Source organism: Sordaria macrospora, chromosome 4 (assembly GCF_033870435.1).
Source record: "Sordaria macrospora chromosome 4, complete sequence".
Taxonomy (NCBI): Eukaryota; Fungi; Ascomycota; class Sordariomycetes; order Sordariales; family Sordariaceae; genus Sordaria; species Sordaria macrospora.
Genome location: NC_089374.1, coordinates 3,142,186 through 3,170,132, shown reverse-complemented (window position 1 = coordinate 3,170,132; position 27,947 = coordinate 3,142,186). Strand labels below are relative to the sequence as shown.

The 27,947-nt window shown below is 52.9% G+C and overlaps 6 protein-coding genes across 6 annotated transcripts; 3 read left to right on the top strand and 3 right to left on the bottom strand.

Moving 5' to 3' along the window:
- Positions 1-581: 581 nt before the first annotated feature.
- Positions 582-2,524, top strand: SMAC4_00115 (uncharacterized protein). Its single transcript, XM_003351526.2, has 3 exons — positions 582-742; positions 880-1,766; positions 1,849-2,524. The coding sequence occupies exons 1-3, from the start codon at positions 701-703 to the stop codon at positions 2,111-2,113; spliced, it is 1,194 nt and encodes a 397-aa protein (XP_003351574.1). The 5' UTR covers positions 582-700; the 3' UTR covers positions 2,114-2,524.
- A 283-nt stretch (positions 2,525-2,807) lies between these two features.
- On the bottom strand, positions 2,808-4,668 carry SMAC4_00114 (uncharacterized protein). The gene is made up of 3 exons (XM_003351525.2): positions 4,460-4,668; positions 3,694-4,173; positions 2,808-3,523 (listed from the first exon to the last, which is right to left on the bottom strand). Exons 2-3 carry the CDS (start codon positions 4,171-4,173, stop codon positions 3,290-3,292), a joined length of 714 nt encoding a protein of 237 aa, XP_003351573.1. The 5' UTR covers positions 4,460-4,668; the 3' UTR covers positions 2,808-3,289.
- Positions 4,669-5,298: 630 nt separating this feature from the next.
- SMAC4_00113 (uncharacterized protein) lies at positions 5,299-7,774 on the bottom strand (the record flags this gene model as incomplete). The annotated part of the gene is made up of 2 exons (XM_003351524.2): positions 5,299-6,951; positions 7,013-7,774. 2 exons carry the CDS (start codon positions 7,772-7,774, stop codon positions 5,893-5,895), a joined length of 1,821 nt encoding a protein of 606 aa, XP_003351572.1. The 3' UTR covers positions 5,299-5,892.
- Positions 7,775-12,228: 4,454 nt separating this feature from the next.
- Positions 12,229-15,411, bottom strand: SMAC4_00112 (uncharacterized protein; the record flags this gene model as incomplete). The annotated part of the gene is made up of 1 exon (XM_003351523.3): positions 12,229-15,411. The coding sequence occupies one exon, from the start codon at positions 15,409-15,411 to the stop codon at positions 12,574-12,576; it is 2,838 nt and encodes a 945-aa protein (XP_003351571.2). The 3' UTR covers positions 12,229-12,573.
- Positions 15,412-17,043: 1,632 nt separating this feature from the next.
- Positions 17,044-21,231, top strand: SMAC4_00111 (uncharacterized protein). The gene has a single exon (XM_066089384.1). The coding sequence runs from the start codon at positions 17,053-17,055 to the stop codon at positions 20,695-20,697; it is 3,645 nt and encodes a 1,214-aa protein (XP_065946880.1). The 5' UTR covers positions 17,044-17,052; the 3' UTR covers positions 20,698-21,231.
- A 1,960-nt stretch (positions 21,232-23,191) lies between these two features.
- On the top strand, positions 23,192-26,887 carry SMAC4_00110 (uncharacterized protein). The gene is made up of 4 exons (XM_003351521.2): positions 23,192-23,451; positions 23,526-24,536; positions 24,601-25,433; positions 25,493-26,887. The coding sequence occupies exons 1-4, from the start codon at positions 23,272-23,274 to the stop codon at positions 25,596-25,598; spliced, it is 2,130 nt and encodes a 709-aa protein (XP_003351569.1). The 5' UTR covers positions 23,192-23,271; the 3' UTR covers positions 25,599-26,887.
- Positions 26,888-27,947: the final 1,060 nt, after the last annotated feature.

The window sequence follows — 27,947 nt, the reverse complement described above, 5'->3', positions numbered from 1 at the left end:
ACAAGAGTTGAACACCTTGATGGCCTCTTCCGGCGTATTCAAGCCACATTGACCAACCTCAATGTGGCCCTCTCTTTCCGTTTCACCACTGAGAGGCCCTGTGGATATCCGCTGTGGAAATGATCAGCGGGCGTTTATCTGGGGTGCCGCAGTCTGAATGCCTGCTGAGGACGTCAGCCTTGGGACCCGCACCCTCCCACCGCTCCACTCCTCGTTTGTCACCCACCCGACCCGGCTGTTCGCCCTGGCATGGCAGCACTGTCTACAAAACAAAGAAACGGAACGGACGGATTGACTCGTACACTCACCCAGTATTCGAGGCCAAACCTCAAGGTGTTCTTTTGGTCCATCTAGAACCAATCCAAGTGTTTCATAGAAACACCTTCACGCAGAACCGCATCGCATCATCCCCAACCTCAGGCACACCGAAGTAGGCAGCTAGCCTCTCCGCGCAGTAGCGCATACTTTAGCGCCCCCATTGATCGTCCAAGAGGGAAGGTTACCGATATCGTTATCAGTCCTGGCATCATATCACTTGATCAACCTCCCGTCCCCCCCGATCCGATCATCCCTCCGTCAACCGGTCATCCGTTCATAGAGGTGACCTCTTCGACCTTCCAGTCCTTCCTGCCGAAGCTTTCCTCCGGACATATCAACTCACCAAACCTTAGCTGAAGGGAAGAGAGAGACACCGACAACGATGACTTCGATAATACCCGCCCGGGCAATCATCCCCTTCCTGGTGGGAATGATGTTGCTTACAGGAGTGTGCAATACGCTCTTGACCAAATACCAGGCAAGGAATCCACAGCTCTCAAAGTAGGGTATTTCCCATCATCCATCAATGCTGACCGTGATCCTGTTTTGCTGCATCTATAGGACAACCAATGCGTTCGCAACTGTGACGACCCTGACCCGCTTAAGCGGAAACACTTCGAGCAGCCCGTCATCCAGACCCTCCAGATGTTCGTCGGTGAGATGGGCTGCTGGGTGGTCGTAGGCATCATGTCACTCTGGACCCGTTACGTTTCCAAATTCACTACGTACGAACGCATCGACAATCGGGCGGCCGCGGCCGAGGACGATGTTCCCGACGACGCCAGCATCCGCTCCCACACCCCTCTCACCGACTCGCCCGCTGCTTCATCCAAGTACGACGGCCCATCGGTCCTCCGCGGCTGGCGTGTCGTGCTGCTCTCGCTCCCCGCCATCTGCGACATCTGCGGCACCACCCTCATGAACGCCGGCCTGCTGCTCGTGGCGGCCTCCATCTACCAGATGACGCGCGGCGCGCTGGTGCTCTTCGTTGGCGTCTTCAGCGTTGTTTTCCTGCGTCGCAAGCTGTACGCCTTCCAGTGGCTGTCGCTGGTGGGAGTCATGGTGGGCGTGGCTCTCGTTGGACTGGCTGGTGCGATTCAGCCGGATCCGAAACATCCTAGTGCGGAGGCGGCGGATGTGGGTGCCGATGCCCTGAAAGTGATCATTGGTGTGTTGATGATTGCTGGAGCGCAGATCTTCACTGCTACACAGTTTGTGCTGGAGGAGTACATCCTGGAGCGGTCGACGATTGAGCCCATTCGTGTTGTCGGGTGGGAGGGCCTCTTCGGCTTTACGGTCACGCTCCTGGGCATGGTCATCTTGCACTTTGCCATTGGACGGACCGAGGCTGGAAGGTATGGGCCGTTTGACATGGTGGAGGGATGGAGACAGTTTTGGGAGTACAAGTCTGTCTTCGTCTCGAGTGTGTTGATTATGATTAGCATCGGGTAAGTTCTTTCCCCATCCACCCCCCTTTCCCTCCTCGCCAATATCCCGATGAAATCGCTCACTAACACGTCCGTTTAACAGTGGCTTCAACTTCTTTGGTCTCTCGGTAACCCGCTCGGTGAGCGCCACTTCGCGCTCCACCATCGACACCTGCCGCACGCTCTTCATCTGGATCGTCTCGCTCGGTCTCGGCTGGGAAACCTTCAAGTGGCTGCAGGTTGCCGGTTTCGCCCTGCTCGTCTACTTTACTTTCCTGTTCAACGGCATCGTCCAGCCTCCGTTCGAGTTCCTCCGCGTAAGGGAGGTGGAGGAGTTGTTGCCCGAGGAGCCTATTGAGCATAACTGAGAGCTGTGTCATGTCATGTCATGTCATGGCAGGGTGTAACATTAACGTATCTGACACATATCAACGATGAACGGGCAGGGGACCATAGTTTGTACTGGCTTTTTTTTTTGTGTATATGTCTTTTTAGGGTATCTAGTCTGGCGGGCTTTTCAATGTCGGGTAGGGAAGGAAGGTATTACTGTTCGTCGATATGGTGATACATGTTCAGGTTGGTCGGTCACCTTAGGGACGTAAGGCGTTCAATAGGTTGGCTCCGGGGTTTGTTTCGGATGACACGGACGACAAAGGATCTCTCTCTCGATGGTGGTTCACTTCTTGCAGCAGTAGTATATATATACACACATATACAGGTGATGTATCGTATCGTACATCACCTTTTCAGCCAAATGATGAAGACATGATCATATTCTATCACCCGCTACAACTTACTGGTTGGTGAGTGTCGGGTGTGAGTTGAAGACTTTTTGGACGGATTTATTAAGACAGTTGAGATGATTGATGTCTCGGCAGGAAGGGGGTCTGGGTCATGGTTCTAAGTGCACACAGATCACGAAGCAATGGGTCATTCTGCGACAAAGAGACAAAGAGATGGGTGTTCATGAACACACACCGCGGTGAAGAGGAAGTCGATTTCTAAACTTGAAAGATAACTACCTCCAGGTCACTGGTTGCCTAAGAGCGGGAACATATTTCATGCGAACGACGCAGAAGACGTTCGAACGTGATTGAAATTGCAACCGAAAATACAATATATCTAATATCCTCACTGCCACATACTTACAGTGATCGCTTGAACAAGTTGAATCTTCTCTCCCTTTCCCTTTCCATAGTATGTCCTTAAAACTCTGGGCCGTGCGTGCCTATAAGCTTGCCTGCGTCCGCCCTGCGGCCATGATTCCGCCTGTGCCCTGCTGCCTATGATCCTGCCCTGCTTCTGCTGTATGTAGAGGTAGTCTGTTCATGCCGGTATCGTCTTGTTATTCCTTCCGTGCCGTATCGTGTCGTATCATGTCATAAACCATCCCATCCATCCATCTGTCCCGCTGTCACTCCATTCCGCCCATCTGTCGTTTCGTCCTGCGCCATCTGGACCCAACTCAACCTCTCTTTCTTGTCTCATCAACATCCATACATCAGATCCGCACCAAACCCCCAGATCCCGCCAGGTAAAAGGAACTAGTTAACATTGGCAAGCAACTCGGCCTCCAAAATGAATTTGCCCTCCTTGTACTTCTCGCTAGGCTCGTAGGCTTTGTCGTACTTCCACCCAACGACCTCCTTGCACTGACGGCAGAAAATGTCCCGCACGACGTGGCGGCCGGTCGTCATATTACGCTCGCCGGCATCGCCCGTCTCGACGTTGACGACGCTGTTGAAAAGGTAGGCTTTACCGTGTTGGCCTCTGAAGTTCTGTTTTGGGTGAAAGACGAAAATAAGTTAGTGAATCGAAGGGAAAATAGGAATGAGGAGGAGGGTGTTGGTTGATGGAAGGGCCTGGGAAGTGGGACGGGGAAGGGTTAAGGGAGGGAGGGAGGGGAATGCGGTAAAGAGGGACAAAGGGAAGGGCGAAGGCGACTTACCCTGCTGATGATATCCTCATGATTAGCCAAATGGGTCTTGCAGTTCCTGCATCCATAAATCTTGCCGCTGTTGAGGTAGACGTTGTATGCGAGACCCATGTTGTCGTTTGTTACGCCGTATGCGCTGGGATGTATTATGTTGTATCCGTGATTACTGTTGAAAGCGGTGGGTGTCGTTCCTGAGGCTGCCGCGTCGCTGACGGTAGTCGTAGTGGTGACGCTGACACGGATGACTCCGGCGTCCTCCTCCGCTGATGCTGGTACCGGCTCGGGCTCAGGTGCTGCTGCGCGGGCCCTGTTTCTTTCGTAGGCGTTGTTGTCGCTGATATCGAGACGCTGAACCTGCTGCTGAACGTCTTCGACTTGGGCGTTCTGCTCTTGAGCTTGCTGATGCTGGTGTTGATGCTGATGGTGGACTTCCGGTTCCTGTACGATTCGCTCAAGGCTCCTCCCAAAGCCGCGGGGTTCGCTTTCGATCATCTATAGATGTCACAAGACAGAGTGATGAGTGTTTGTTATTCCGTGTGCGAGCGAAGCAGAGAATCAGTTGCAAAAAGGAGACACACAGATAAAAGGGCAGGTCACAAGAATGGGATGGAAAACAACGGATGGGATGAATGAATCGATGAAACAAGAATGGTAATCATTGATCGACCAATTGGTCTGGAGGATTGCTGTTGAATGTCGGGGTTGTCTGTCCGACGGCGGCGAAGCGAACTTGAACGACTAACAAGCGGACGGAGCGGAGAGTAATAAGAGGACGAACGTTTGCGGTTAGAGTACGCTAATGTACTACTCGATGTACCCTTGTGATAACAACGACCGCTGACGTCGTTCAGCGGAGCCTATTTAGCGTGGCTTTAGTGTGGTTGCTCTGTCAACCGATTGTCAGTGACTGTACCATAAGCCAGATGAGATGACCAAACAAAGAATGTCTGTCAAACAACGCAGGGTGTCACTTACTGGGCAACAAATTGTCACGATGTGAGGTCGAAAACAGGCAGGTCAGTTCACTCTGAGGAGATTCTGAGAAAGATGAACGGATGAGAAACCGTACGACCCAAAGTTGAATTAACTTAGGCAAGAGCAAGCGGGGAAAGTGGTGTTATACGTGCAAGTCCGGGTGCAATGGGGGGCATAACACCGGAAGGTACTCCGGAAGTGGAATGCTGTCACCTGCCAATGCATGTGGCTGCACTTTCCGGCTTCAGAGGGACGACACTGCGAAGGTAAAGATATGCACTACGGTTGCGCTTGCCTTCCAGTGAGTAGATAGTAGCACGCTCGGCGTCAAGTCGCATTCGTGATCCCCTCACTTACACCTGGCAAAGCAAGCCTTAGCGTAGAGCTTAGACAGCCTACCTATGTCCGGTTATTAGGCAGCTGTACTATTCAAAATGCAGCGAATCCGTACAGTCTGCCGATACGTGCTCGTACTGTATGTCTCTGCCGTACCTACATCTACCTCCTATCGTCCACTTCAGATGGGCAGATCGGGGTTCTTGATTGTTCGAAGGCGTCAACTGCAGTTTGCTCTCCACTCTCTATGAATAGTTACCGGGCTGAGCTAAGGGCCCGCGACTACTATATAAAAGTTCGTTGGGTGTCAACCAAATCATTCCTAGCCACTTCTAGAAAATTATGATTTCTGCGTTTGATAAGAAATTATTGACAGGAAATACTTCACTCATTCGATATACACAACCCTTTGACTTAGTGTAGCCTCCCCGTGTTTTTTACTTGAAGGGAACCCGTCCCCCTTTTCCAATTATCACCTTTGTTTACCTTTGGCTCGAAAGGGGATGGTCAACCAACCGCCACCATTTCGAACAGCATTGAACACGACATGACAAGTTTGGGTACGTCTCATTGCGATATAGTTATTTAAATAAGTGAATACTATGCTATCTTTTGCCTACCAACGCAACCGCCCAGATAGAAAAGAAGGGATGGGAACCTCATGTACAAGAATGTCCATTGCACATTTCGCAAAACGGAAATGACAGTGATGTGTGATAAAAACAGGGAATATGTCCGGTCCGCGCGCAGAGAGAGCTTGTCCCCGAAAGACCAGCCATGATATGTACGACAAGACGGGTTGAGCGATTTTCTTTTCAAATAGCAGAAATGTGAGTTCATATCTCATAACCTCAAGCCTTTTTTGCCTGTTACCAATTCCAACGGAATTTTCCTCTACGTTCACCAAGAAAACGCCTCCTCGACGAAGTCAATCGCACCGTTGTATTGCTTGTTCCTGACAGCGCGACGGACCTCGTCGCTGAGCGCACCAGGGCCACACACCGAGACGCCCATGTGGCCCACCTGGTCTTCCATCTCCCTTGCTAGTAGCGTGTCGATGTTCGGCCTGCCCGGGAACATCTGCACTGTTGAGCTTGGGCTGTGAATCTCCTTTGTCGAGCGCGGCCTGCTGACGAAAAGCATGATACGGAGTACCTCGCGGCGCTTCTCCATACCCAAAACCTCCGTCATCCAGGGGCGGATCCACTCCAAGTGCTCAGGGCTCTGGATAGTCCAGACCAAGATAATCTTGCGCGTAGCCGCCATGCCGTTGCTGTAGGCAATGACCAGATCACGGACGTGGGGCACCGCCTGTGTGATACCAACACCGCCGGCAAAGAGCATGACGGTACCGTACGAGTGCATTTGATGCATGCCTCCGTAGGGACCTTCAACGAGGCACCTCGTCACCATCCTGCCGTCGACGCATGAAGCAGCCTTTTCATACAAGTTGCCAGTCATGCCCGTGCGACCACGAATGATGAAAGAAACGGTCGTCTTCTTCATAGCGAGCACGTCGCTGCGGGCCATGGGAAGTTTTTCACTGAGCGACTCGGCCTCTTCGCTCCATGCGACGGAGAACGGGTGAGATTGCCAGAGGCTGACGGATGGCAAGTAGAGGTAAGCGTGCTGGCCGGGCTTGAAAAACCAGGGGCGCGCCATGGTCACAGTGACGCGTGTGGCACCGCCAGGGAGAGCCTCAACGAGAGCCTTGCCGCCGCCAGATCCGAAGTTGTAGTACGCCACCCGGAGGAAGCGAGCAGCACGGTCAAAAGCCCACAAGACCATGACCGGGTAGAGGTACTTGATCTGCGGGAACCCCTTAGGTCCGAGGTGGTAGTACAGGCCAACGACGGAGGCAATGGCCAAGGCGATGTGCAAGATCTTGAAGATCTCGTAGAAGGCGTGCCTGAAAATGCTGGTCGCCTGAATGGCGATGAGGATAAAAGCAGCGGTTGCCTAAGAGCATGTTAGCTGCTGTACTTCACGCACTGACCATCAAAATACAATATTTACATACCACGAAACCGTAGATGAGGAAGTCGCTCTTGAAGATACCCTGGAAAGCCACAGCCCAGCCCTTGGAAGCAGCTGAACGGTAAAGGTAGCCCAGGGTGTGAGCAAGAGCCTCCAAAGCCACAATACGCCCCAACCAGCGGTGAAGGAGGTTGAAGGTATCGAACGAGATACCCAACCAGTTGATGAGGGGATTGTTCCGGCCGGCCATGAGGAACAATGGGATCATGTTGGCGACAGCGAGGGTTCCAGTACGGTTGATGAACACAGTGGCGGACGCGCCCACTGGCTGCGAGAAGTCGATCCCCATAACACAGAATGCGACATTGGTGGAGAAGTAGCCGAGGAGGAAGACGAGTTGAAGGCGGGTGGGAAGAGTTCCAACGTTAATGGCCGAGCTGAGTTGGAACTCGCGGTTGTGCCTCTTGCTGAGAATGGGCGAGTACTGGATATTCTTCTTGAACCACGACCACTTGGCGCCTGCCCTAGCAAAGTATTTCTGCGTATCGTTGTTGAGGCAGGAAACATGTCGTACGTATTTGCTGAGGCCTGTGCTGAGTCTCCAGATGATCAGAGCAGCGGAGATACATCCCAGGACCAGAAGTAGATATCCCGAGAGCATGTCGTTGATGATGGCGGCTTCATCCGGACCTTCAGCAGCTGCACCTCCACCTCCACCTCCACCTCCACCTCCACCTCCAGCAGCACTTCCTGCATGCCCCCCTTGCGCTCCCGCCGTTGCGTTCCCTTGTGGCTGAGCTGACATTTTGATTTATCCTTTCTTTTCTCGTTTCCGGTAAGTAGTTGTTGATGTTGTGATACAAGTGATAGACGCCTGAGAGCGTCGTTTTGGCGTGTAACAGTCCTAAAGCATAGGCTGAAGTCTAGATGGTCGATATGGCTCTTGACGAATGAATGGTTGATATACGACCCCAAGGTTGCCCGAGTCCAGCGCGGGTAGCTTCTGAGTGTCGTAACGGCGTGTCGAGTGAATGTCTAATGATAGTGACGTCCTGTCCCTGGGCCGCCAGCGTGGGACTGATGAGTTGAAGATTGGGTGACCGGGATTGGGTGTGTGGTGAGTGTTTCTATGATTGCCGAATTCGGGTTGACGGTTGAGCCTCCGGGGTAAGATGTGGAAAGAAGGGATCCTTTCGAAGGCGCGTAGTGAATGTAGGTCGTGTTCGGTCAACGATCAACACTGACAAGGGAAGGAATGGTGAATGACGGTTGAAAGAAGGAGGGCGACGAAAAAAAGGCCAAAATTGTCGACAGGTGACAGCCAAGTTACGACTGGCACGATGGATGGAGCCTTTTGCGGGTGAAAAAAGATGACGGAACCCAGGAGTTGGGGAAGGGAGTGGAGGGAGGAAAATTGAACGATGGAAGATGGAAAATGGAGAAGGGGGATTCCTGGGCATAAAATGAGAGAGAATGGATGGCAAGAATGCGAATGGGTCAACGGGTTCGAGAAGGAGGGTGTGACTGGGCAGGCGTGCTCGGCCTTGCTCGAGGCGTGGTTAAGTCCCAGAGTGGGTTTTGTGTGGTGGGTTTATCGCCGGCGCGATCGTCCAAATGGAACTTGAGAAGGTGGACTTGGTGGAGGGTGAGACCAGGGGCGGGGGGAGCATGCCCTCGTCCAATCCCTGACCACGCGTACCTTTTAATTCATGCGCCTGTGTGGTTGTGTACCAGTTCACCCAGCTGTACCTTTCTTTTCATGGCCGTCCGCCACAGAGAAGGCGTCTTGTGGTCTCTGTTCGTGTTTTCAGTTGCTGCATGTTGTGGTTGTTGTGTGTTGTTTTTATGTGGTTGCCCCTGGATAATGCGCTCAGCATCAACACTCAGAGTCAAAGAGGGAGTACAACGGGACTTGCCAGACGCCTCTCATGCACATCGGGATGTACTATGTCTAGCTTCCAAACGATGATTATAGTAGTGATAGTGGTGTTGGTCAGATCTCCCTAATAGAGTTGCAATTGCGTTTCTATTTCCTCCTGCTGACGACATTCCAGCCGGTGGTCACGGTGATACAGATCTTTCCACGCAAGGGGAGACATCAGATGTCGTGTGGCATGCACATCCGTCACAAAGCGCCGTCACTGCGACCCAGCGAGTGGTTGTGGATTCCATATAGAGAATTCCAGCAGCGTCCATTCTGACGTGCCACTCGATACCTAGTAGATAGTCGACTGCGGATCTCCGTTTGGGTGTTTCTGGGTCACTTGGGATATTCCCCACGATCAGTCCATCTCCATGGGGTGCCGTGCATGTGGTTCGTCTGAAGTTTTCAACGACAAGACAACCTCAAGGCAATCAAGGCCGAGTTATCCATGTCGTCTGGCGTATCAATTTCCCCTGGTTTTTCCGCCGCCGCTGCCGTTGCCGGGGCTTAGGTTAGTGGAGTCCACGCCGGGCAGGATTCAGAGCTGGGACCACCTGAAATACCTGGCCCTCCTTGGCCTCCTCCTGCAATAACAATATGGGATCGGGTGTCCCTGCATTGTGGCGGCTGCAGTGCTGCGAATGGAAGTGATGCTCTATCCACCGCCGGGTCGCAGCGCTGAAAACAACGAGTTTGCAAACACTCACTCTTCGACACTGCAGTGGTCTGGATGGTCAACGAAAAGAGACGAGAGAGAGAAAACCGAAAAAGAGACGAACGGGAACTCCCAAAATGGGGTTCGTATGTGCACCTTTCAGCGGGAGCCAATTGGAAGGCTCCCCTGAAGTCGCTGCTCTCACTGAAATCGCCCCTTCGCCAGTCATCCTATCGTTCCAAAATTCAACCATCAGCCTCCCGGATGTCTGGCCAGAAGCTGCCATGTTCCCGAACACGCGCACGTCGGCTGAAACGGCCTCTGAGCCACCAGAACCACCCATCAGCCAACGGTTGGATGAACCAACATCTCCACATGGAAGCAGGTCTCGGGGCAGCTGTTCAGTCTCTTCCATCTCATCACGCCCACGGGAATGCACCTCAGCATCTCTTTTGCTGTGAACAGCAACAACATCAGTCACCGACGACAAGCTGCAGAGAAGTCGGTTTGATAGAAAGCCACTGCCCACACAATCACGTCTCGCAGGAATCACCGACTCTTTCTGTGCAAACATCCACATGGTACTCATCACGGACATCCCCCATTGACACGCATATCGTCCCAAAACTCATCAGCCAAGCAAAGGCCATGTGCCGTAACCCCTGCCACGCATCCCAAACAGTTACGTTTACAACACCTCCAAGGCCATCAATGCCTACATACCAAGAAACCCGTACCCTGAACGGGCTCGTCTACTGGGGAACGAGAAACGAGAGCAGAGGTCATCTTTGTGGATCTCGTTTGCAACCCAAGGTCTTGAAGAGGAGGTTATCGCCGTGTGGTCTCTAGGGTCTTCAACCGCCGAGCATTCTGTCTATACACGTAATCTCCCTCACCCCAAGTCCCCAGTCCCGCCGTTGCGAAGCCAAGCGTGTGTCGAAACAGACCCCCGGATAGCCAATAGCTAGGCACTTCATTACAGTATCTCCAGGTCACCCCGTCAGTCACTCTCCGAAAAACAATTCAAAGCTCAGGACTTGGTTGACTTTTAGGTCGTAGTGTTTTATAAAACTTTTTTCCTCTTTTCCTCTTTTCCAGTTTCCACCCTGACGAGCCTGAATGATCAAACCAACCTTGTCCTGGTCTCTTGGATCAACATCATGGAAAGTTCATCGTCGAGTTTGGGAGTTTGAGTTTGAGACGAACCCCTGGCGGTAGTAGATAAGACCGTCTCCTCTAGGGTAATCTGGCGTTGCCGAAGTCGAATGAGCTTGTTTATAGCCTGCGCGGCTCACCGAAACGGGACCGGTTCGAACGTTGGTCATCACATAGCTCCGTCATCGCCATCTCAACCGAATGGGCCAGTGGCCACCATCACCACAACTTTCACTCCCGGTCACCAACAACGGAAACAATGGACGGGCCGGAAAAAAGAGTGTGTGAGAGAGCCTCAACAACGACTACCTACCGTGCCATGCGGCGTCATCACACACACACACACACACACCTGATGAAACCCACTCATACGCCATTACAGTTGTTTGTGAAGCACCGCCCGACACCGAGTCCTACGCCTAAACCGCTGGCTGAGGGAGGCTCAGTAGAGAAATCCTTCAGGCACCTGGCACCGTAGTGTATGTCGAAACATGCATTCCCCCATCGTGCCATCTCGCAGCCAGCAGCAGCAATCTAATCTTGTTCCTGGATTGGGATCCAAGTCAAACACCGCACACCAAATTACCTACATACCTAAATCGTTCTCTAGGAGTCTAGGCCCTCACACTGGACTCACTGGTGCTTGTCCCTCCCCAGGTTGCCTTCCCGTTGGTAAATGGTTGTGTAACACGTGACATGACGGACCGTCTTTTAAGAAAAGTCTTCCCGTCTCTTCCATTCCAAGTCCCTTTTAAGGAGAAGAAGGAGAAGGAGGAGCAGGTTCTCGGTTGACGACTGATGGATTCATGGATTAAGTGACGGGTACCCGTCCTAGAGACATGAATAATTCGCGTATGAGTGAGATCCCCGCCCCAATCCTTTATACTGGGGAAAGATGGGTACCTCTATGTAAGTACTCTTCTGCCTTTTGAGACCAGAGCTTCGTAGCTCAAGGGTAGGTATCAAGTATACAAGAAAGAACAAGGTAGATAGATTGATATGATAACAACCCGATGACGGGCTTCCCCGGTAGACCACTGAGCACAGCCCGGATATCCAAGAGTATATACACTTCTCAGCACGTCAGATATGTCGTCACGGGGACCACTGGTCACGGTCGATTTTTTTTTAAAAAAAAAACAATTCCCCCCCCCCCCCCCCCCCCAAAAGAAAAAAAACCAAAAAAAAAACCCCCCCCAAAAAAAAACCGATATAACGAGAACCGGACCAAAACTCGCAAGCGAGCGAGAAACTGGGGGCAAGTATACGCGCGGCGGAGTCTGAGCTTCGTGGGGAAAGTAGCCTAAACCACCTAGACCGACCTAGACAAGGGGCAAAGGTAAGGTAAGGCGAAGCGCAGTGGGGTTGGGGGGATGTTTCAAATGTACAAGTTCATCTTGTCTCGACGGGAGGGGGTGGTGCAGGAGACAGGAAGGATGGCAAGGAGGAGGCATGTACAAAGTAGAGGTAGAAAAACGTCAGCAGAGGCAATCGGGCAAGGTAAGGTAAGGTTGAAGATTTGATCATGTGATAATAATCGATATTTGATGGTGTGTTCTCAAACACGATATCTATTCTAGTCTAACATTACCTCTTTCAAGAGATATCATCTATACAAATGTGTAACCAACCAACTCCAAGTCATGTGTGCTCAGAACCGAATCTAGCATCCAGCAAGTAGCCAATGTCAATGTTAGGTAAGAACAATCGGGGTATTCTGACCTTTCGTTCTTTTCTCCGTTTCTTTCTTGTCCCCCTATTTCTATCCGGGAGAGATCATAATCCAACAATCCTGCAAAGTAAACCAATTGTGAAGCAAAAAGTGAGTAGTCGACGAGAATGCTTCTTCGTCTGTTCCAAATGCTTATACCTAGCCAAGTTCATCTTCGCTGGTATCTTCATGAACCGCCCTGCCACTGCCGCTGCTACCGGCATATCTCCCGAGTGACCGCCGGGCAGTTCGGCCACCACCACTGGTGCCGCTGCCGCTAGCAGTAGCAATACCACTGGCAGTAGAACTAGCACCAGAAGTAGCAGTAGCAGCAGCCAATGAAGCCCTCGTCCGAGGCCTTTTAGCCACAGGACAACGTATGAGGTTATCGTTGTCGTCATCCTCATTGGAGTCCCCTTCTTGGCCGTCCTCATCCTCGTCCTCAGTATCGAGAGGTCTCAACTTTCGCTTGTTGCCGCTCAGCCGCCGCCGTTGCGGTTGCGGTTGCGGTTGCGTTCTTGGAGGAGGTGGTTGTGTTCTTGGGGTTGGTATCTGCTGATGGCGTGTTTTGTTTAAGCCTACGACATTTGATGTTTCAAAGTCGGAATCCCATTCAGAATCTGAGGCGACGTCAGCATCGGTTTGAGATGTGGTAGTGGAGGTTTCAGAGCTGTTGTCGTCTTCTTCGTCATTTTCGAGGTCGTCGTCGTCATCGACTGTGTTATCGTCGGTGGCAGGCGTTGTTGTAGTAGAGGCCGAGCTAGATCGTAACAGGCGCGTACCGCGCGTTGGTCTGCGATTGGTCCCTGATGTAGATGTAGATGCGGATGCAACGGCAGCTGGTGTAGCAGTCGTAGGAGAAGGATACTGTTGGAGCGCATCCGTCTTAGGTGGGCACCTTGTCGACCTCCTCGTCATTCGACCTCCGCCTACTCCCACGGGCGATTCAGGGGAGTCTAGCGTGACCCACTCGCTCAGAGCATCGTCCCACTTGAATCCTGAAAAGGGCTTACCCTCCGACTCCCCCCTGGCGCGGATGCGCTCTTCGTAGTAGGGCGTCGGCTTCATCCAGGTGTAAGAGCAGGTGACGGAGTTCTTCTTGGCCCATAGCTTTTCAGCGTAGGCAAGGTCCTGGAGATCGTTGGTCTGGAACGCAACGGCGAAGGCGACGTCAATGTCAATGTTCTCAAACGGGTGGTAGGGGAGCTTGTCGGGAATCTGCAGCACTTTCAGCTTGTCACAGATTTGGGGAATGTAGGTGTGGGCGCTGGTTGACCCATTTTCCCGACTGTAGTTGCTCACTATCGTGCTCAAAACTCCCAGTGTGGTCAAGTATTGCTCGTCCCGACGGTCAATGCGCTGGCCGCTCTTTACCTCTTTCCATGCTGCTGAGGCAATGGTTGCGGCCGAGGACTCGGTTCTGAATGCGAGGAAATCGCAGAGACTGATAAGATACACAGCGGGAGTTGGGAGACCCGTCGTCTTTCTGGCATGAAGGAGGTATGCGCGGAAGATGTACCGCACGCGGTGAACAAACACCGCTCGCTGAGCCGGCGTCAGCGTGGGCCGTTCCCTGTCAGGGTCGTCCAAATAACTGAGCACCTCTGACACCAGCGTTGCCATGCCCCCAGTTAGGACTGCGGCTGCTTCTTGGTGCGGATTTTTGTCAGTGGAAGAACAAGAAGCTGAAGCCAGCGTCTTCTTTTTCCTCCATGCTGACATCAAAGGGGAAAGAACGTTGATCATGGTGATCATGAAATCAACACAGTCTTGCCCGGCGCCGTAGAACATTTTCGCCATGGCATCTAGGCGCGTGTTCTTGAAGGCATCGACGAGCAACCACTCCGCCGGCAAAGAGCCATCGCCAAAAAGATCGGCCAGTTTTCCAAGCATGAAGCGTTTAGTCGTCCCATTGCCCAATCCAAACGCCCAGAGCGGAAATAGAGCAGGTGCTTTCACCGTGAGCCCGTCACGCACGGAGGGATCTGGTGGTGAGTATTGACGCGAAATAAAAACATCGATAAGACCCATGGATTCGACAAACGGTAGGTACATACAACAGAGACCGATGAGCGTAGTTGCCACTCGATCCTCTACCAAACCGTCCCTGATGGCACCCTGGATAATCTGGACGCCATGGGCTCTGACTACTGTGCGGAGATGTTTCCATCCTCCCAACGCACCCAGCGACTCAAGCTCAGAGTAGATGTAGAATGACGCTTTGGGCTCTTGTATGACGGACTTGGTCTTGTTTGCCTCGGCGTCCGTTTTCTCCCAGTATTCGAGCTCTGCGATGTAATCCGGTATTCTCCGCAAGCACATGGCGAGGAGGGACTTGGAGGAGCCGCTGGTTTGAGGCTCTGGAGGACAGGTAGCTCGGAGCAAGGCATCCAGCGCGCGGAAGACAGCCTCATATGTTGAGTACATCTCTCGGTCCACCGTTTCCCGAAGTTGACTCAACGACGCCTCCAGCATGCATCGACCTCCCTTATAGCCTCTGTGAACACACCTTGCGCTTCCTCCAGGTTCGTTGGTTAAGGTGTTTTCTGTTGGAGCAAATAAAACGGGCTGAGCTGGAGACGATGCTAGATGGTGGTTCGTAGTATGCCTAAGGTAGGGAGTAGGTACTGCATTTTCTTGGACAGGCCTTCTGCCAGCTCGTTGTCGCCGCGGTTTCTCGGGCGTCTTCAAGTGTGCTCGTGATGATGCCTTGCTGTGGTATATTGTCTGTCTTGAACCACCTCGACCTTTTTGCTTACTTGGACTCGCGTTCGGTGGGCCATTTCCGTCGTCTATGCTGTCGGTTACTCCCGACCGTCGCGCTTTCTCCTTCTTCAAAGTGCCGATATGGGCAAGTAGAGGGCGAAGTAGGCGGTGACATCTCGTCGCTGTCCAGGGCTGGGCTTGTTCATTTTTTGCCGTTCCGGTCTGATGCGGTGGTCTTCGTTTTGGTGATTGCCATGATGGTTGCGGAGAGGTTGGCGGGGAATAGTCCATGAAGCGAAAATAATATTAAGCAAATTGCTTTGATGCCGGCGACGAATATCAAGTTGACCCAAAGATTCTCGATTAAACTAAAGCGATTAAAGAACAAATGTTGTTGTCGAATGTCCATACGCCAAAAAATACCGTCGAGTCCTTTGTTCAACGCTGATACATGTTTGGTCGGTGGATTTCTGTTTGTCGGAATGCTGTGATTGAGATTGCTTTCTGGTCGCGTTTCTGGAATGCCCGATATTGATGTTTACTTGCATGCCGTCTTTGGACTAGCGTCTTTGGCGGGGTGGAGCAACTGGATCGAGGCGCAAATATGGGGCTTGGTCGCAATCAGCCAACCAGATCGCATGGAAACAGGAATCGCCCTTTGTACAAGCTCAAGCCACCTTGCGTCCTCTGCTTCGGTTGTCGGGACTCGGGAGTGACATGTTGCAGTGAACTTCTTAGGTCTTGCTGTCCTTGCTCTGAACTGGACGTCGCGAGCTGCTTCGGAGGGCGGGCACTGAGCGCTGTGACCTGTGAGTGGCGATCGCCGGAGGGGAAGTGCTGAAGGCGGGGGAATGGAGAGGAAGCATGGACCCTCTCACACCCACCCGCCTGTCCGCCTTTGCCCGCCTCGAGTCATGCCCTGGTAACGGGCTGTTGCCGGCCGCTAGACCCGGCAGTAATCTGCATCATAGGCCGAGACGAGAAAAAAAAAGTTGATGTCTGATCCGAACGCCCCCAGAATTTGGTGAAGGCCGAAGGTGAGGGAAAGAGTCATTTACACGTCCTGCATGCCTGACGATACCGTGAAATATATTTACACTTTGAGACATCCTCTCTGCAACTTTCGCCTCTTTGAACTTGTCTAATCTCCTCCCAATTGGACTCTCTGAATTTGTCTTTTTTTGTCGCCTTGCCCGGTTCAAGGGACTTGTAGAATTCCACTTTTAAACCACTCTTTTTTGTGTGCCTCGAATCCCGAGACCAGGACCAGGCCTAGGACCAGGACCGTATCTCGACCGAGTTTCCGTCCCCATCCCCTCCTTTCAACCTCATTTCATATACCTCAGCCTGTCGTCTTTTCTGTTTCCCACTACACCTTGCTGCGCTAGTCCACAAGGTATCAACACACAATCATGGCGGACGCATCCCAAGCAACCACTCCCGCTGTCGAGGGTAAGAAGAAGAAGAAGAAGAAGAAGAAGAAGCCAACTCAAACATCAAGTCCCAAACACAGCTGTTGTTGTACATATCAAACTCGAGACGGGGCGAGCCCGGACCTGTCATACCTATCTACCTGTCCACCCACCTACCTACCCGCTGCATACATGTTGTCTGCCAGACCTACCTACCTGCCGCTGTCGCTGTCACCGTTGCCGCCGTCCATACATCGTTGCTAACACAAGCCTTCTCTCCCAATAGGCAACCCCGTCCCCGAGGTTCCCGAGACCCAGACGCCTCCGGCCGACGTCAATGGCACAACAGAACAGGAACAGACGGAGGAGGACGCCGAGCAGGCCCTCGAGGACCAGCCCTTCGTCGTCACCATCGTTCTCCCCCACACCACCGAGACACTTGATATCCCTGTATGTGTTCCATGACCGCATGTCACCACCAAATAACCAGTCTTCTAAGACGGCGCAACAGGTGTCCCCTATGGAGCAGATCCACGAGATCCGCCAGTCGATAATCGAGCACCCCATCGCCATCGAGTTCTCGTGCTTCCACCTTGAGTTCAACGGCAAGAAGATCAACGACTTCATCCAGGTTTCCGACGTCGAGGGTCTTGAGAACGGCGCCCAGCTACATGTTGTCGAGGACCCCTACACCGAGAAGGAGGCCCGCATTCACCTCATCCGCATTCGCGAGCTGATTGGCGCTTCCGGAGACCGCACCGATACCGTCCACGGCGTTCTTGCCGGCGTTTCCGTTCACGACGATATTGTGGTCGAGAACCCCGACGCCCCCGAGGCCGAGATCAAGGAGTACGACTTCCAGGCTCCCGCTGACCTCGCCATCCTGCTCCCCAAGGAGACCGGCCCGGCTCCCAAGACCATCAAGTCCATCTCTCTATCCCCGTGGAACCCTCCTCCTGCCTACTGGAGGCAAAAGGGTCACCTTCTCTACCTCGTCGTCCAGACCAACGAGGGTGAGCAGCACCACGTTACCGCCCATGCTGGTGGCTTCTTCGTCAACAGGTGCAGCAACGCCAAGTTCGACCCTCTCCCCAAGCCGGCCCCCAAGGATTGCGCCTCCCACTCTCTCTTCACTCTTCTCAAGAAGCTTTCTCCTTCTTTCGAGGAGTCGTTCAAGAAGTTCCAGGAGTTCTCCAGCCAAAAGGACCCCTTGGCAACCTTCCAGGTCGGCAACACCTTCCCGTCTGCGCCGTGGTTGGTTCCTTCCAACAACTCTTCCCTTACTGCCCACGAGGCCGACAACACCCGCTCGCAGGAGACCTACCTGCTCGGCGGCGCTGAGAACGTTGACTCTCTGAGGGATTGGAACGAGGAGTTCCAGTCTGCCAAGGAGCTTCCCAAGGAGACCATCCAGGATCGCGTCTTCAGGGAGCGTCTGCTCGCTAAGCTCTTTGCTGACTACACTGATGCCGCTGCCCGCGGTGCCGTCCTCGTCGCTCGCGGCGAGGTTGCTCCCCTCAACCCTACTGAGGACAAGGATGCGCAGATCTTCGTCTACAACAACATATTCTTCTCCTTCGGCGCTGACGGTGTCGGCACTTTCACCAGCGAGGGTGGTGATGAGGCTGCCCGTGTTGCCACCGGCAAGGATGTTCTTGGTGTCAAGCTCGTGAACCAGCTTGACATTGACGGTCTCTACACTCCCGGCACCGTTGTTATCGACTATCTCGGTAAGCGCATTGTCGGCCAGAGCATCGTTCCTGGCATCTTCAAGCAGCCCGAGGCTGGCGAGAACCAGATCCACTACGGTGCTGTTGATGGCAAGGACATCGTTGCCGCTGATGAGCGCTTCGCTCCTTCTTTCGAGAAGCTCGCCACTGCCCTGCGCGTCAAGAAGCACGCCGTTTGGGACAAGGAGAACAAGCGCCACGACCTCGAGGCCAGTGTTGAGATGAAGGGTCTCCTCGGAACTGATGGACGCAAGTACGTTTTGGACTTGTACCGCATCACTCCCCTGGATATTGCCTGGATGGAGGAGAGCGGACCTGAGGGCTCTGAGTACCCCCACCGCATGACTGTGCTCCGCCCCGAGCTCGTTGAGTCTTTGGCCAAGCAGAAGACCAGGGAGTATGTCCAGGCTGAGCTTCTGAAGCGCGGCGTCATCAAGAAGCCCGAGGAGAAGAAGGAGGGCGAGGAGGCCACTGAGGCCACTGAGGAGGCCAAGACTGAAGAGACCAAGACCGAGGAAGGCGAGAAGTCTGAGGAGCCCAAGGCTGAGGAGACCAAGGTTGAGGAGGCTGCTGAGTCCACCGAGGTTGCCGAGAAGAAGGATGAGGAGGAGGCTGCCAAGGAGGATGAGCGCATCGATATCAGCAACTTCAAGTTTGCCCTGAACCCCGACGTTTTCAGCGGCCAGGTTCCTCAGACTGAGGAGGAGAAGGCCGAGATGGCCCAGGATGAGCAGGACGTCCGTGACGCCTGCACCTACCTCCGTGACTCTGTCATCCCTGCCCTTTTGAACGATCTTAAGGAGTCCGATATCAGCTTCCCCATGGATGGCCGTTCGCTCACCCGCCTCCTCCACCGCCGCGGTATCAACATGCGTTACCTCGGTAAGCTCGCCACCCTCGCCGAGGGTACCCGTGTCGAGTGCTTCCGTCAGCTCTGCGTTCGTGAGATGATCGCCAGAGCTTTCAAGCACGTCGCCGCCAAGTACTTGAGGTACCTGCCTCTTCCTTTGACTTCTGCCTGCTTGGCCCACCTCCTGAATTGCTTCTTGGGCTTCGGTCTTAACTCGTCCCCTGCCGCCGAGGTTGATGAGGAGCTCCGCAAGGTGTTCAGCGATGCCGACTACAGCTTCGAGAAGGTCACTCCCGAGAGCTTGAGGGAGGCTATGCAGCAGGAGATTCTCCACCGCTTCCGATTCACTCTGGACGATGGCTGGTTCAACCAGCTCCAGCACATCCAGATGCTCCGCGAGGTTTCTCAGAAGCTCGGTCTGCAGATTCAGAACAAGAAGTACGCTTTCGTTGCCACCGAGGGCGAGGCTGAGCCTGTTGCTGAGAAGGCTGCTGCCCCCGCTCCTGCCCCCGTTGAGGATGGCAACAAGAAGAAGAAGAAGAAGAAGGCAGCTCGTGAGACCTCCCCTGTGGCCGCCGCCCCTGTTGTGACTGTGCCCCACACCTTCAGCCCTGACGACTTCGTCAACGTTGTTCCTATCGTCAAGGACTCTACCCCCCGTAGCGCCCTTGCCGAGGAGGCTCTCGAGGCTGGCCGTCTCTCCATCTACCAGAACCAGAAGAAACTCGGCGAGGACCTTCTCCTCGAGTCCCTCTCTCTGCATGAGCAGATCTATGGTCTCGTCCACCCCGAGGTCGCCCAGATGTACCACACTCTGTCGCAGCTCTACTACCAGCTGGGCCAGAAGGATGCCGCTGTTGAGCTGTCCCGCAAGGCTGCCATCGTTGCCGAGCGGACCGTCGGTCTTGATTCGGCTGAGACTGTGTTGAACTACCTCAACCTCTCTCTTTTCCTCCACCAGCGTGGTGACAGCCAGCAGGCTCTTCTCTACGCCAGACATGCTCTTGATCTCTGGAAGGTCATCTATGGACCTGACCATCCCGATACCATCACCACCATGAACAACTATGCCGTCATGTTGCAGAGCATCAAGGCCTACCACGAGTCTCGTCGTTGGTTCGAGGAGTCCCTCCGTGTTTGCAACAAGGTCTTCGGCGAGCAGACTGTTCACTCCGCCACTCTCTTGTTCCAGCTTGCTCAGGCCCTTGCCCTCGACCAAGACGCTAAGAGGGCCGTCGACCGCATGCGCGAGAGTTACAACATCTTCAAGACCCTCTTGGGCCCTGAGGACAAGAACACCAAGGAGGCCGAGCACTGGCTCACTCAGCTGACCCATAACGCTGTGTCGGTCGCCAAGGCCACCAAGGAGCTCCAGGCCCGCCGCGCGAAGGGTACCCTCGGCTTCAGCCCTCGCAACGCCACCGCTGGCGCGGCTGGTATTGGAAGTGTTGTTCCCAGCGCCGTCGGTGTTGACAACCGCAGCCTCGATGAGCTCGTCAAGTTTGTTGAGGGCAGCGAGAAGAAGAAGGGCGGCAAGAAGTCCAAGGGACCCAGCAACCCCAAGAAGCGTGGCGGCAAGGCCTAAGCGTGTTGACCCTGTCATGTCTTTGTTATCGATGGTACCATGACTGCCATGTCATTGCTCTTTGACTGAACCGTTACTTGATGTATACGATCATCCATTGTTATCCATCATCATCAAACAAAATTTAGGTACCGGATATGGCTGGCGTTCCTGGGCTTGTGGGGGCACCTTTTTGGAATTCTCTTGGCTGGTTGGCGTCTTTTTAAAAGCACTCTGTATGTATCTGTATTAACACACAAATAAGGGAGGCCACATGGAAAAGGCCCAACAAGTCATGGAAATATCCTTGTATATGGAGATCAAAAATTCATAAAGGGAGAAATAAAGGGGAAAAGGTAGTACGTTAGAAGCATTTATAAAGCGGTCAAGAAGAGGAGGCAAGCATACAGACACACCCCACTTTTTTTTTCTTTAGAATTTCCTATGTTGTTTTCATGTTGGGATGAGCGAGTAGTTGAAACACCCAGTTCCAGTTACAGAACCTTTCTACATAGACGGTTCCGTTGGCTTGAGAAAATGCACATACCTTCGAACTAATCTCCGACTCTCTGACGGCTTAGAGTTGTGCTAGTTGGGAAGGGTTGAGTTGGTTGGTAAGTTGCCCCGGATGAAGCGTTCACAAGATACACAAACAGTGTACCAAGAAGACACTGGAGAAAATCGGACAGAGCTGGTGACAGCATGCAGGTTCAGGACAGTTCCTGGAGAAGGGGGTGGCTGGAGACTTGAAGGAAAAAGAAGAAAAGAAACAAAAGTTTGTTTACTTGCACAATGCGTATGGGTGGCATCTCCGCCTCCCCCTTTTTCTTCTGTCAATCTCGGCGCGCTGCGTGGGCGAGGTCACACTGCTTTTTGCGTGCAGTGCCGAATTACCGTTTCAGCGGTAGAGGTAAACCGAAGATAGCGTGAAAGGTAACTGCTCCTGTGATCTGACATTCTTTGCTCAAAAGCCTGCAAGACCAAACTATACCAAAGGATGTAAACGATATAAGTCCGTACATGATCGAAGTTATAGAGATCTTTCTACATCATGACCAAAGAAACGCCAACCACAAACTTCCATCCCAGCAAAAGCCCCGCCAGGCGCCAACCCCCAAACAACATACATACCCGAATCTGATCGAGGCTGGCAGTGAGTGGTGTTCAGGTACCCGCCCCCGCCCCCAGAGTCCCCAAGTCCCAGCCATTCGCCAGCCATTCCCGCCCTTCAAATTGACTTTGGCCATTGAAGTGCTGCGGGAAGGGGAAAGACAGTTCAATTCGGCATCCCCCCTGATTGATGTAAACAAACCTTTGCCATGCGACTGAAGGTTGCGTAGTGATTGCTTTGTTTGCGGTGTCTTGAATAGGGCCCAAGGTTCTGCTTGCACATTTCACCGCACACGAGAAACATAGTTGAACTCAATAGTGAAGCATCATATGTGGTTGCTTTTTTCATCTTTGCTCTGTTGCAAAAACAATCATTAGGAACACGGGGAAATCGAAGGAGGTCCGTTGTTGGTTGGCCCTCTGGCAGTCTGGCACTGCTGCACCGAACGGCGTTGGGTTGCGTTGCCGCGTTCCTTTCGAAAAGCGAGTGATGACGAACAGAAGTTGGACGGAAGCTTTAAAACACGTGAATGCTCCACCACCTGCCCCGCTAAAACCCCAAAAACCTGACGCAGTCATTGGCCAGTGGCCGGCCTGTGCCTGCTTCAATCCGCATTCTGCGCATGCCTCCCAAATCCCAATTGCTGTTGCACGCGAAAAACCTGGGATTCGGAGCAAGCGTCGCCGGGTCAATTAAACAAATGTCAAAAGCAACCTTTCCATTTGCTGCAGTGTTTGTGTGTGGTGTTCACAAATATCCTTTTTAGTTCACTTACAACCCAAGACACCGCCCGCATTCGACCACGGCCCCTTCAAGCTATCAATATTCCAAGGTTGACTGAATCTTTGGGGCCAAGAACCTTTTTTATCTTCTTTCTTCTTTAACCCCCACCCCCATCACGCATTCAGCCAAAAGTTGAAGCTTCAAAGAAGGAAGGAAAGAACCGCTCTAAAGCTGTCCCCCAAATCGACGCGCTCCTATTCATCAGTCTCACAGCGCCCTTTGACGATCCCGAGGCCCCCTTTCCATTGTCTTCAACAAGCTTATTGACGTTGTCTGGCTGTCCCGGCCTGCAGACATTGGTACGTAATTGGAACCTCGAAGGCTTGGCGGCCCCTTGCAGCATCTGCCATCAGCGCAGGACTGGGGAACTGAGTGGTTCTAATCCATGGAACTTTATGAAGTTCAGTAAATTTGTCGCAATCCATCTTCGTCCACACTTCACCACCTTCATTGCCCGCAACCGCACGCACACCAATCCGGCACCTGCGCCGCCCTCCGATCTGCCAATATTGATTACGTCTGCCAACGTCGCCCTCCGGCCTCCGCTACACTACCCAGACCAACAGTAGATGCCTACCCACTTCCACCACCCGGGCCCCTGACCTGCTCTTGTTTACTTACAACATACGAAACCCCTCCGTTCCCCGAGCTCGATCAGACCTCAACAAAAGCGCATGTGCTAGCGCTTTCTCCCACCCACAATGTCGCCTTCGCCACCGAAGCACACGGCGAGCTTCAACACTGCCGACCAGCAAAATCTCAGCGATCCAGTTACTGGAGACTCGTCGCCTTCGCGGCCCTCGAAGCGTCGCAAGAAGGTAAAAGCGCACCCTGCCCTGCTCTCGCATACCCCTCTCACTTTGCCACGCTTTGTTACCATCGTGCGCTTCTTTGACTACCCCCCATAAGCTGCCTACCTGATCCAAACTAACCAGGCCTTTCTTCTTTGCTGCAGGATGACGATGCGCCGACCGATCTCGCCGACGAGGCCGACTCGTCATTAGTCGCCGACCAGTCAGCTCTAGACATGAACGACGATGACCAGGTGGTCGCACGCGTGATACAGTATCTCGAGATGCCCAAGAATGTTCAGGCTAGCAAGGACCACTCGAACAGCATCCACGAATCGAGCCAGGGCGTTCAGGCATTCGCTAAGATTGCAGCCTTCGACTGGACCTACTACATCACGAGCCTCACTGTCAATATCGGCCGCTCCTCCGAACCTATACAAGGTGCCACCGGCCAGAGCCAGGACGAGGACCCTAGCAAAATGGTACACATCGATCTCGGCCCCAACAAGCAAGTTTCTCGTCAGCATGCTCTCATCTACTTCAAGCCTACAGAGGAGCAGTGGTGGCTGCGCGTCAAGGGTCGCAATGCGCTCAAGGTTGATGGCGTTCCGTGGAAAGTGGGCGACGAGGGTCCTTTGAGAAGCGGCGAGGTCATCGAGATTGGCGGCATGGAGATGATGTTTGTCCTGCCGGCTGATATCAGTCCTCTTCAGATTAAGAGGGACTACCTCGAGCGAGCTGGCATTGTTCCCCCAGACTCACACACTTCTCCTCGTCAAGCCCGCCATCCCCTTCCTTCGGTAGGGGAGCCGCATGCTTTTCAGGCCGTGTCTCCGACTAGCCAGGCCGCTCCCCGGAATCAAGGACCACAAAAGGCATTGGCTCCGGCTCCTCCAGACTACAGGAGAGGCATTACCCCTCCCCTTAACCTTCCTCGGCCGCCAATGCACAGGGCGGTTCATGAAGGTTTGGCAGGCCCGCTTGTCATGACCAACAACGAGGTCGATCTTAGTCTCGACGAAAATCAACATATCAAGCCGCAGTTCAGCTATGCCCAAATGATCACGCAGGCGATCATGAACACAGAAGACCAGAAGCTCAACCTTTCTGGCATTTATCAGTTTATCATGAACCGCTATTCATACTATAGGCATCAACCCGCTGGTGGCTGGCAGGTACGTTTCTCAGCAGTTGCTGTACTCTCGTATACTTGGATAACTAACTTGGCTGCGTTGCTAGAACTCGATTCGTCATAATCTTTCGTTGAACAAGTCATTCGAGAAGGTCGCAAGGTCGACAGACGAGCCCGGCAAGGGCATGAAGTGGCAGATTGTTGCCGACGCTCGTGACGACATGATCCGCAACGCCTACCGAGGTGGTCGTGGTGGACATAGAGGCACCTCTAACCCAGCTTCTCCTAGTGCCCTGAACTACATCACGCAGGGTCCGAAGGACATGGCCGCCAAGGAGCCTCCGTTGTCTCGTAAGCGGAAGATTTCGCCGTCCGGCTCGCCACAACCACAACCGCACCCGACAATCCGCGACTCGCAATCAACGCCTGCGCGCGCCGCCCAGCGCAAACCTCTCCCTGACAAAGCGGAGGATGGTACGGAGGCTGCTAGCCCGCTGTCGACGATCCGGAAGCCCGCGACAACGAGTACATCGGGGATAGTGGAGGATACGCCTGCATCGCCGACGTTAGGGTCGTCGTACCTGCAGGAAGATGGTGCGTCTCTCGTTACGCCGGCTCCAAACCGAGTTAATCCCCGGCTTGTACCCCCCAGCACGGCCCAACGGCCTAGTCAACACATGCCGACCAGCTCACCCGCCCCGTTCTGGAGATATGCCGATATTGCAAGTACGCCGCTAAAGCCTGCTCAGTACGACGCCAGCCCCTCCAAGACACACGGGAACCTGCCATCGCAGAGCAGCAGCCCCCCGCCGCCGGCCCGGAGTAAGTCGCCTGCCGGGAGTGCAAGCCCGACTAGAACGACCAGCCGTGGCGCTACCGTCGGCGTAGAAGAACCCCCGAGCCCTGCTGAGGAGGAGGACCGAGCTTTCGATCTCACAAAGTAAGTTCAAAACAGGACTCTAGTGGCTCGTCTGACCGTATATACTAAACATGTCTTAGGGGATTCCAAAGCATCGGTAGTTATCATGCTCCTGTCAGTCGTGGCAAGGAGGTCCAGCCGGCTACACATGGCGATGTGCCCTCTATGGCGCCGCTAAGCTCCTAGAAGGGCACAGAGCCGAGAGCCCAGCTCCAATACCGATTTCAAAAAATATACCATGCGGCCAGGACCACTTACGCATTATCGTTCATCTAAGTGGGCTTTTGCTCACATTTCCTGCATCATCATTCTTGACTTCCTCCTTGTCGTTTGTCACATCTTGATCAATCACGAGTAATTCAGTTTTGTCTTCAGGGGTATTCGGTACCGGGTCTCATATTCATCAGTTTGTGTGTGATACCATGGGATGGGTTCGATGATTCAAATAACGAGAAAAGGCTCGATGGGTTCCCTACTCTCGAAGCGCAATCTTCTTTTTATCATCGTTATCCTTTCTTCTTCTCATGTTCAGTTTTTGTTCCGGGTTTTGAGGCGGTTAGTTGTTTGAGTGTGAAAGGTGTAAAACACAAATGGGCGGGAAACGGAGATTTGAGGCCGAGGATAAGGTGGACAATGAGGTCATAATATCATGTTCCTCGTCTTTTTCCATCAATCTGGGACGGGTTTGGTTGGGTCAGTTCGGTTCAGATCGTCTCGCGAAGGAGGTCATTGTCTTTTTTTCCATCTCCTACTACTCAACGGTGTTTTTTGACGGGGTGGTCTGAATGGCTTTGATGTTGATATCCCAAGGTTGCGGTCCTTCAAATTTTTTTAAATTTTTTTTTCCAGTTTTTTTTCATTTTCAGAAGAGCCGTCCTTTTCAGAGATTGTGGTACCGGGCGTAGGAGATGTGGATTAGCAAGGCCACGCGGATGTGTCTAGGCAGAAGAAAGAAACCACGTGGACGGTCACACACACGGATACTACGCCTCTTGGTTGGAGTTCAAGGTGGTTATGATGGGAGATATGCGGTGGTGTAACCTCATGTCACTCGCATCGCAGGCAGAGGTGCCCAGAATAGCGATGGATTTATGGTTTCAACTGAGCAGAGCTGGGGGTAGTTGTTACTCGGCAAATCCTACTCGATCAGATGGTTGCGGAAAGAAGATACTCAGTATGGATCTGTATGGGTAAACGTAAACCAACATCTTCTTTCACCGATCCTGTACTAGGTATTGCTTGACATTTACTATGTGTGGTGGCTTCAGGCCTGCCATGGTAAATAAATGCAGTTCCTGACGGAACGGGAGAAAGTCCGACGGGTATGTTGCAAAATCCAAAAGGGTCTGAAATGTTCAGGGTTTAGAGTCTAGTGGCGTTGTTGTGCATGTGCTTGTCTATGTTCAACGTTTCGGGGTCGCGGTCGGCCCCAGTTAGGCTCGGTCCGGCCATCACCAAACAAACTCTCTCGGCCCGAGTTTCATGTACACTACACACCTGAGGGAGGGCCGAGTTGAGGTTGATGAAGACACGGCCGATGCAGATATCGAAAGATCATATAGACAATCAAATTAGACCAAAAGAAATATGCGTTCGGCAGACAACATGATTCAACTACAACAGCAATATGAACTTGTATAGTCCCAATGAAGAACTGGGCAGCAAAAGCGGCTAGTAGTTGGCTAGCTCATTCACTTTGTACAAGTAAAGAAAAAGCAAACTTTGTTCGGTTACCGTTCAACCACGTTGGACCATCCATGCTGTTGTTCAGTATACCACGTGGTTGGGAGATGTCACTTTGAGCACAGTGCTGGGAGAAAGAAGATGACGACTTAAATTCAGAGTTCTTGACTGAACCGTCCCGTTGGCTGTTGGTGGTTGATTTAATCAACATGTGTGTACTGATGCTTGGAGTTGTTAATGAGGGCAATTTCGGGTTTGGCAGCTTCTTGTAGAAGAGAGTTCCATTCTGGTTATCTCCAATTGTGTGCAACCTCTTTGATCATCATCTATTTAGTCATATCCCGCGTTCGGGTACAACTTCCCTCCTGCTCCTTCCCTAATTCATCCAAGATTGACAGACGTATACACATCCGCTAGCATGCAACCTCCCGTCTAACGTTGGCTAGAGCCTTCTGCCTTCCGACGACACATTCTTCTCAAAACGGTAACAACGTTCAACAGTTTTTTTTTCAGTTTTTTTTTGCCGCTGATGCCGTACTTAGCCGGCTGGGTATGCAACTTTAGGTCCTTGATCCTCTCGCGTGGCGCAAGCATCACTGATCCTGTCATCCATCGGTCCAGTTAGTAGTACTCGGGAAGCGGAACGGGATTCAGTCAAGTCAGCGTCTCCCGTCCCTCAGCATCAGAGCCGAAATGTATAGACACAAACCACTGTCACTTCTACTTCTCAATGGCTCTTACTACCCGCGGAAGGAACGGCCCTGCTTCTGATACTCTTCCGACTTGCGAGCTGACTATGGTAAACGTTCCTTTTCTGTTTCCCTTTTTGTGTTTTCTTTCGAATATCTCATG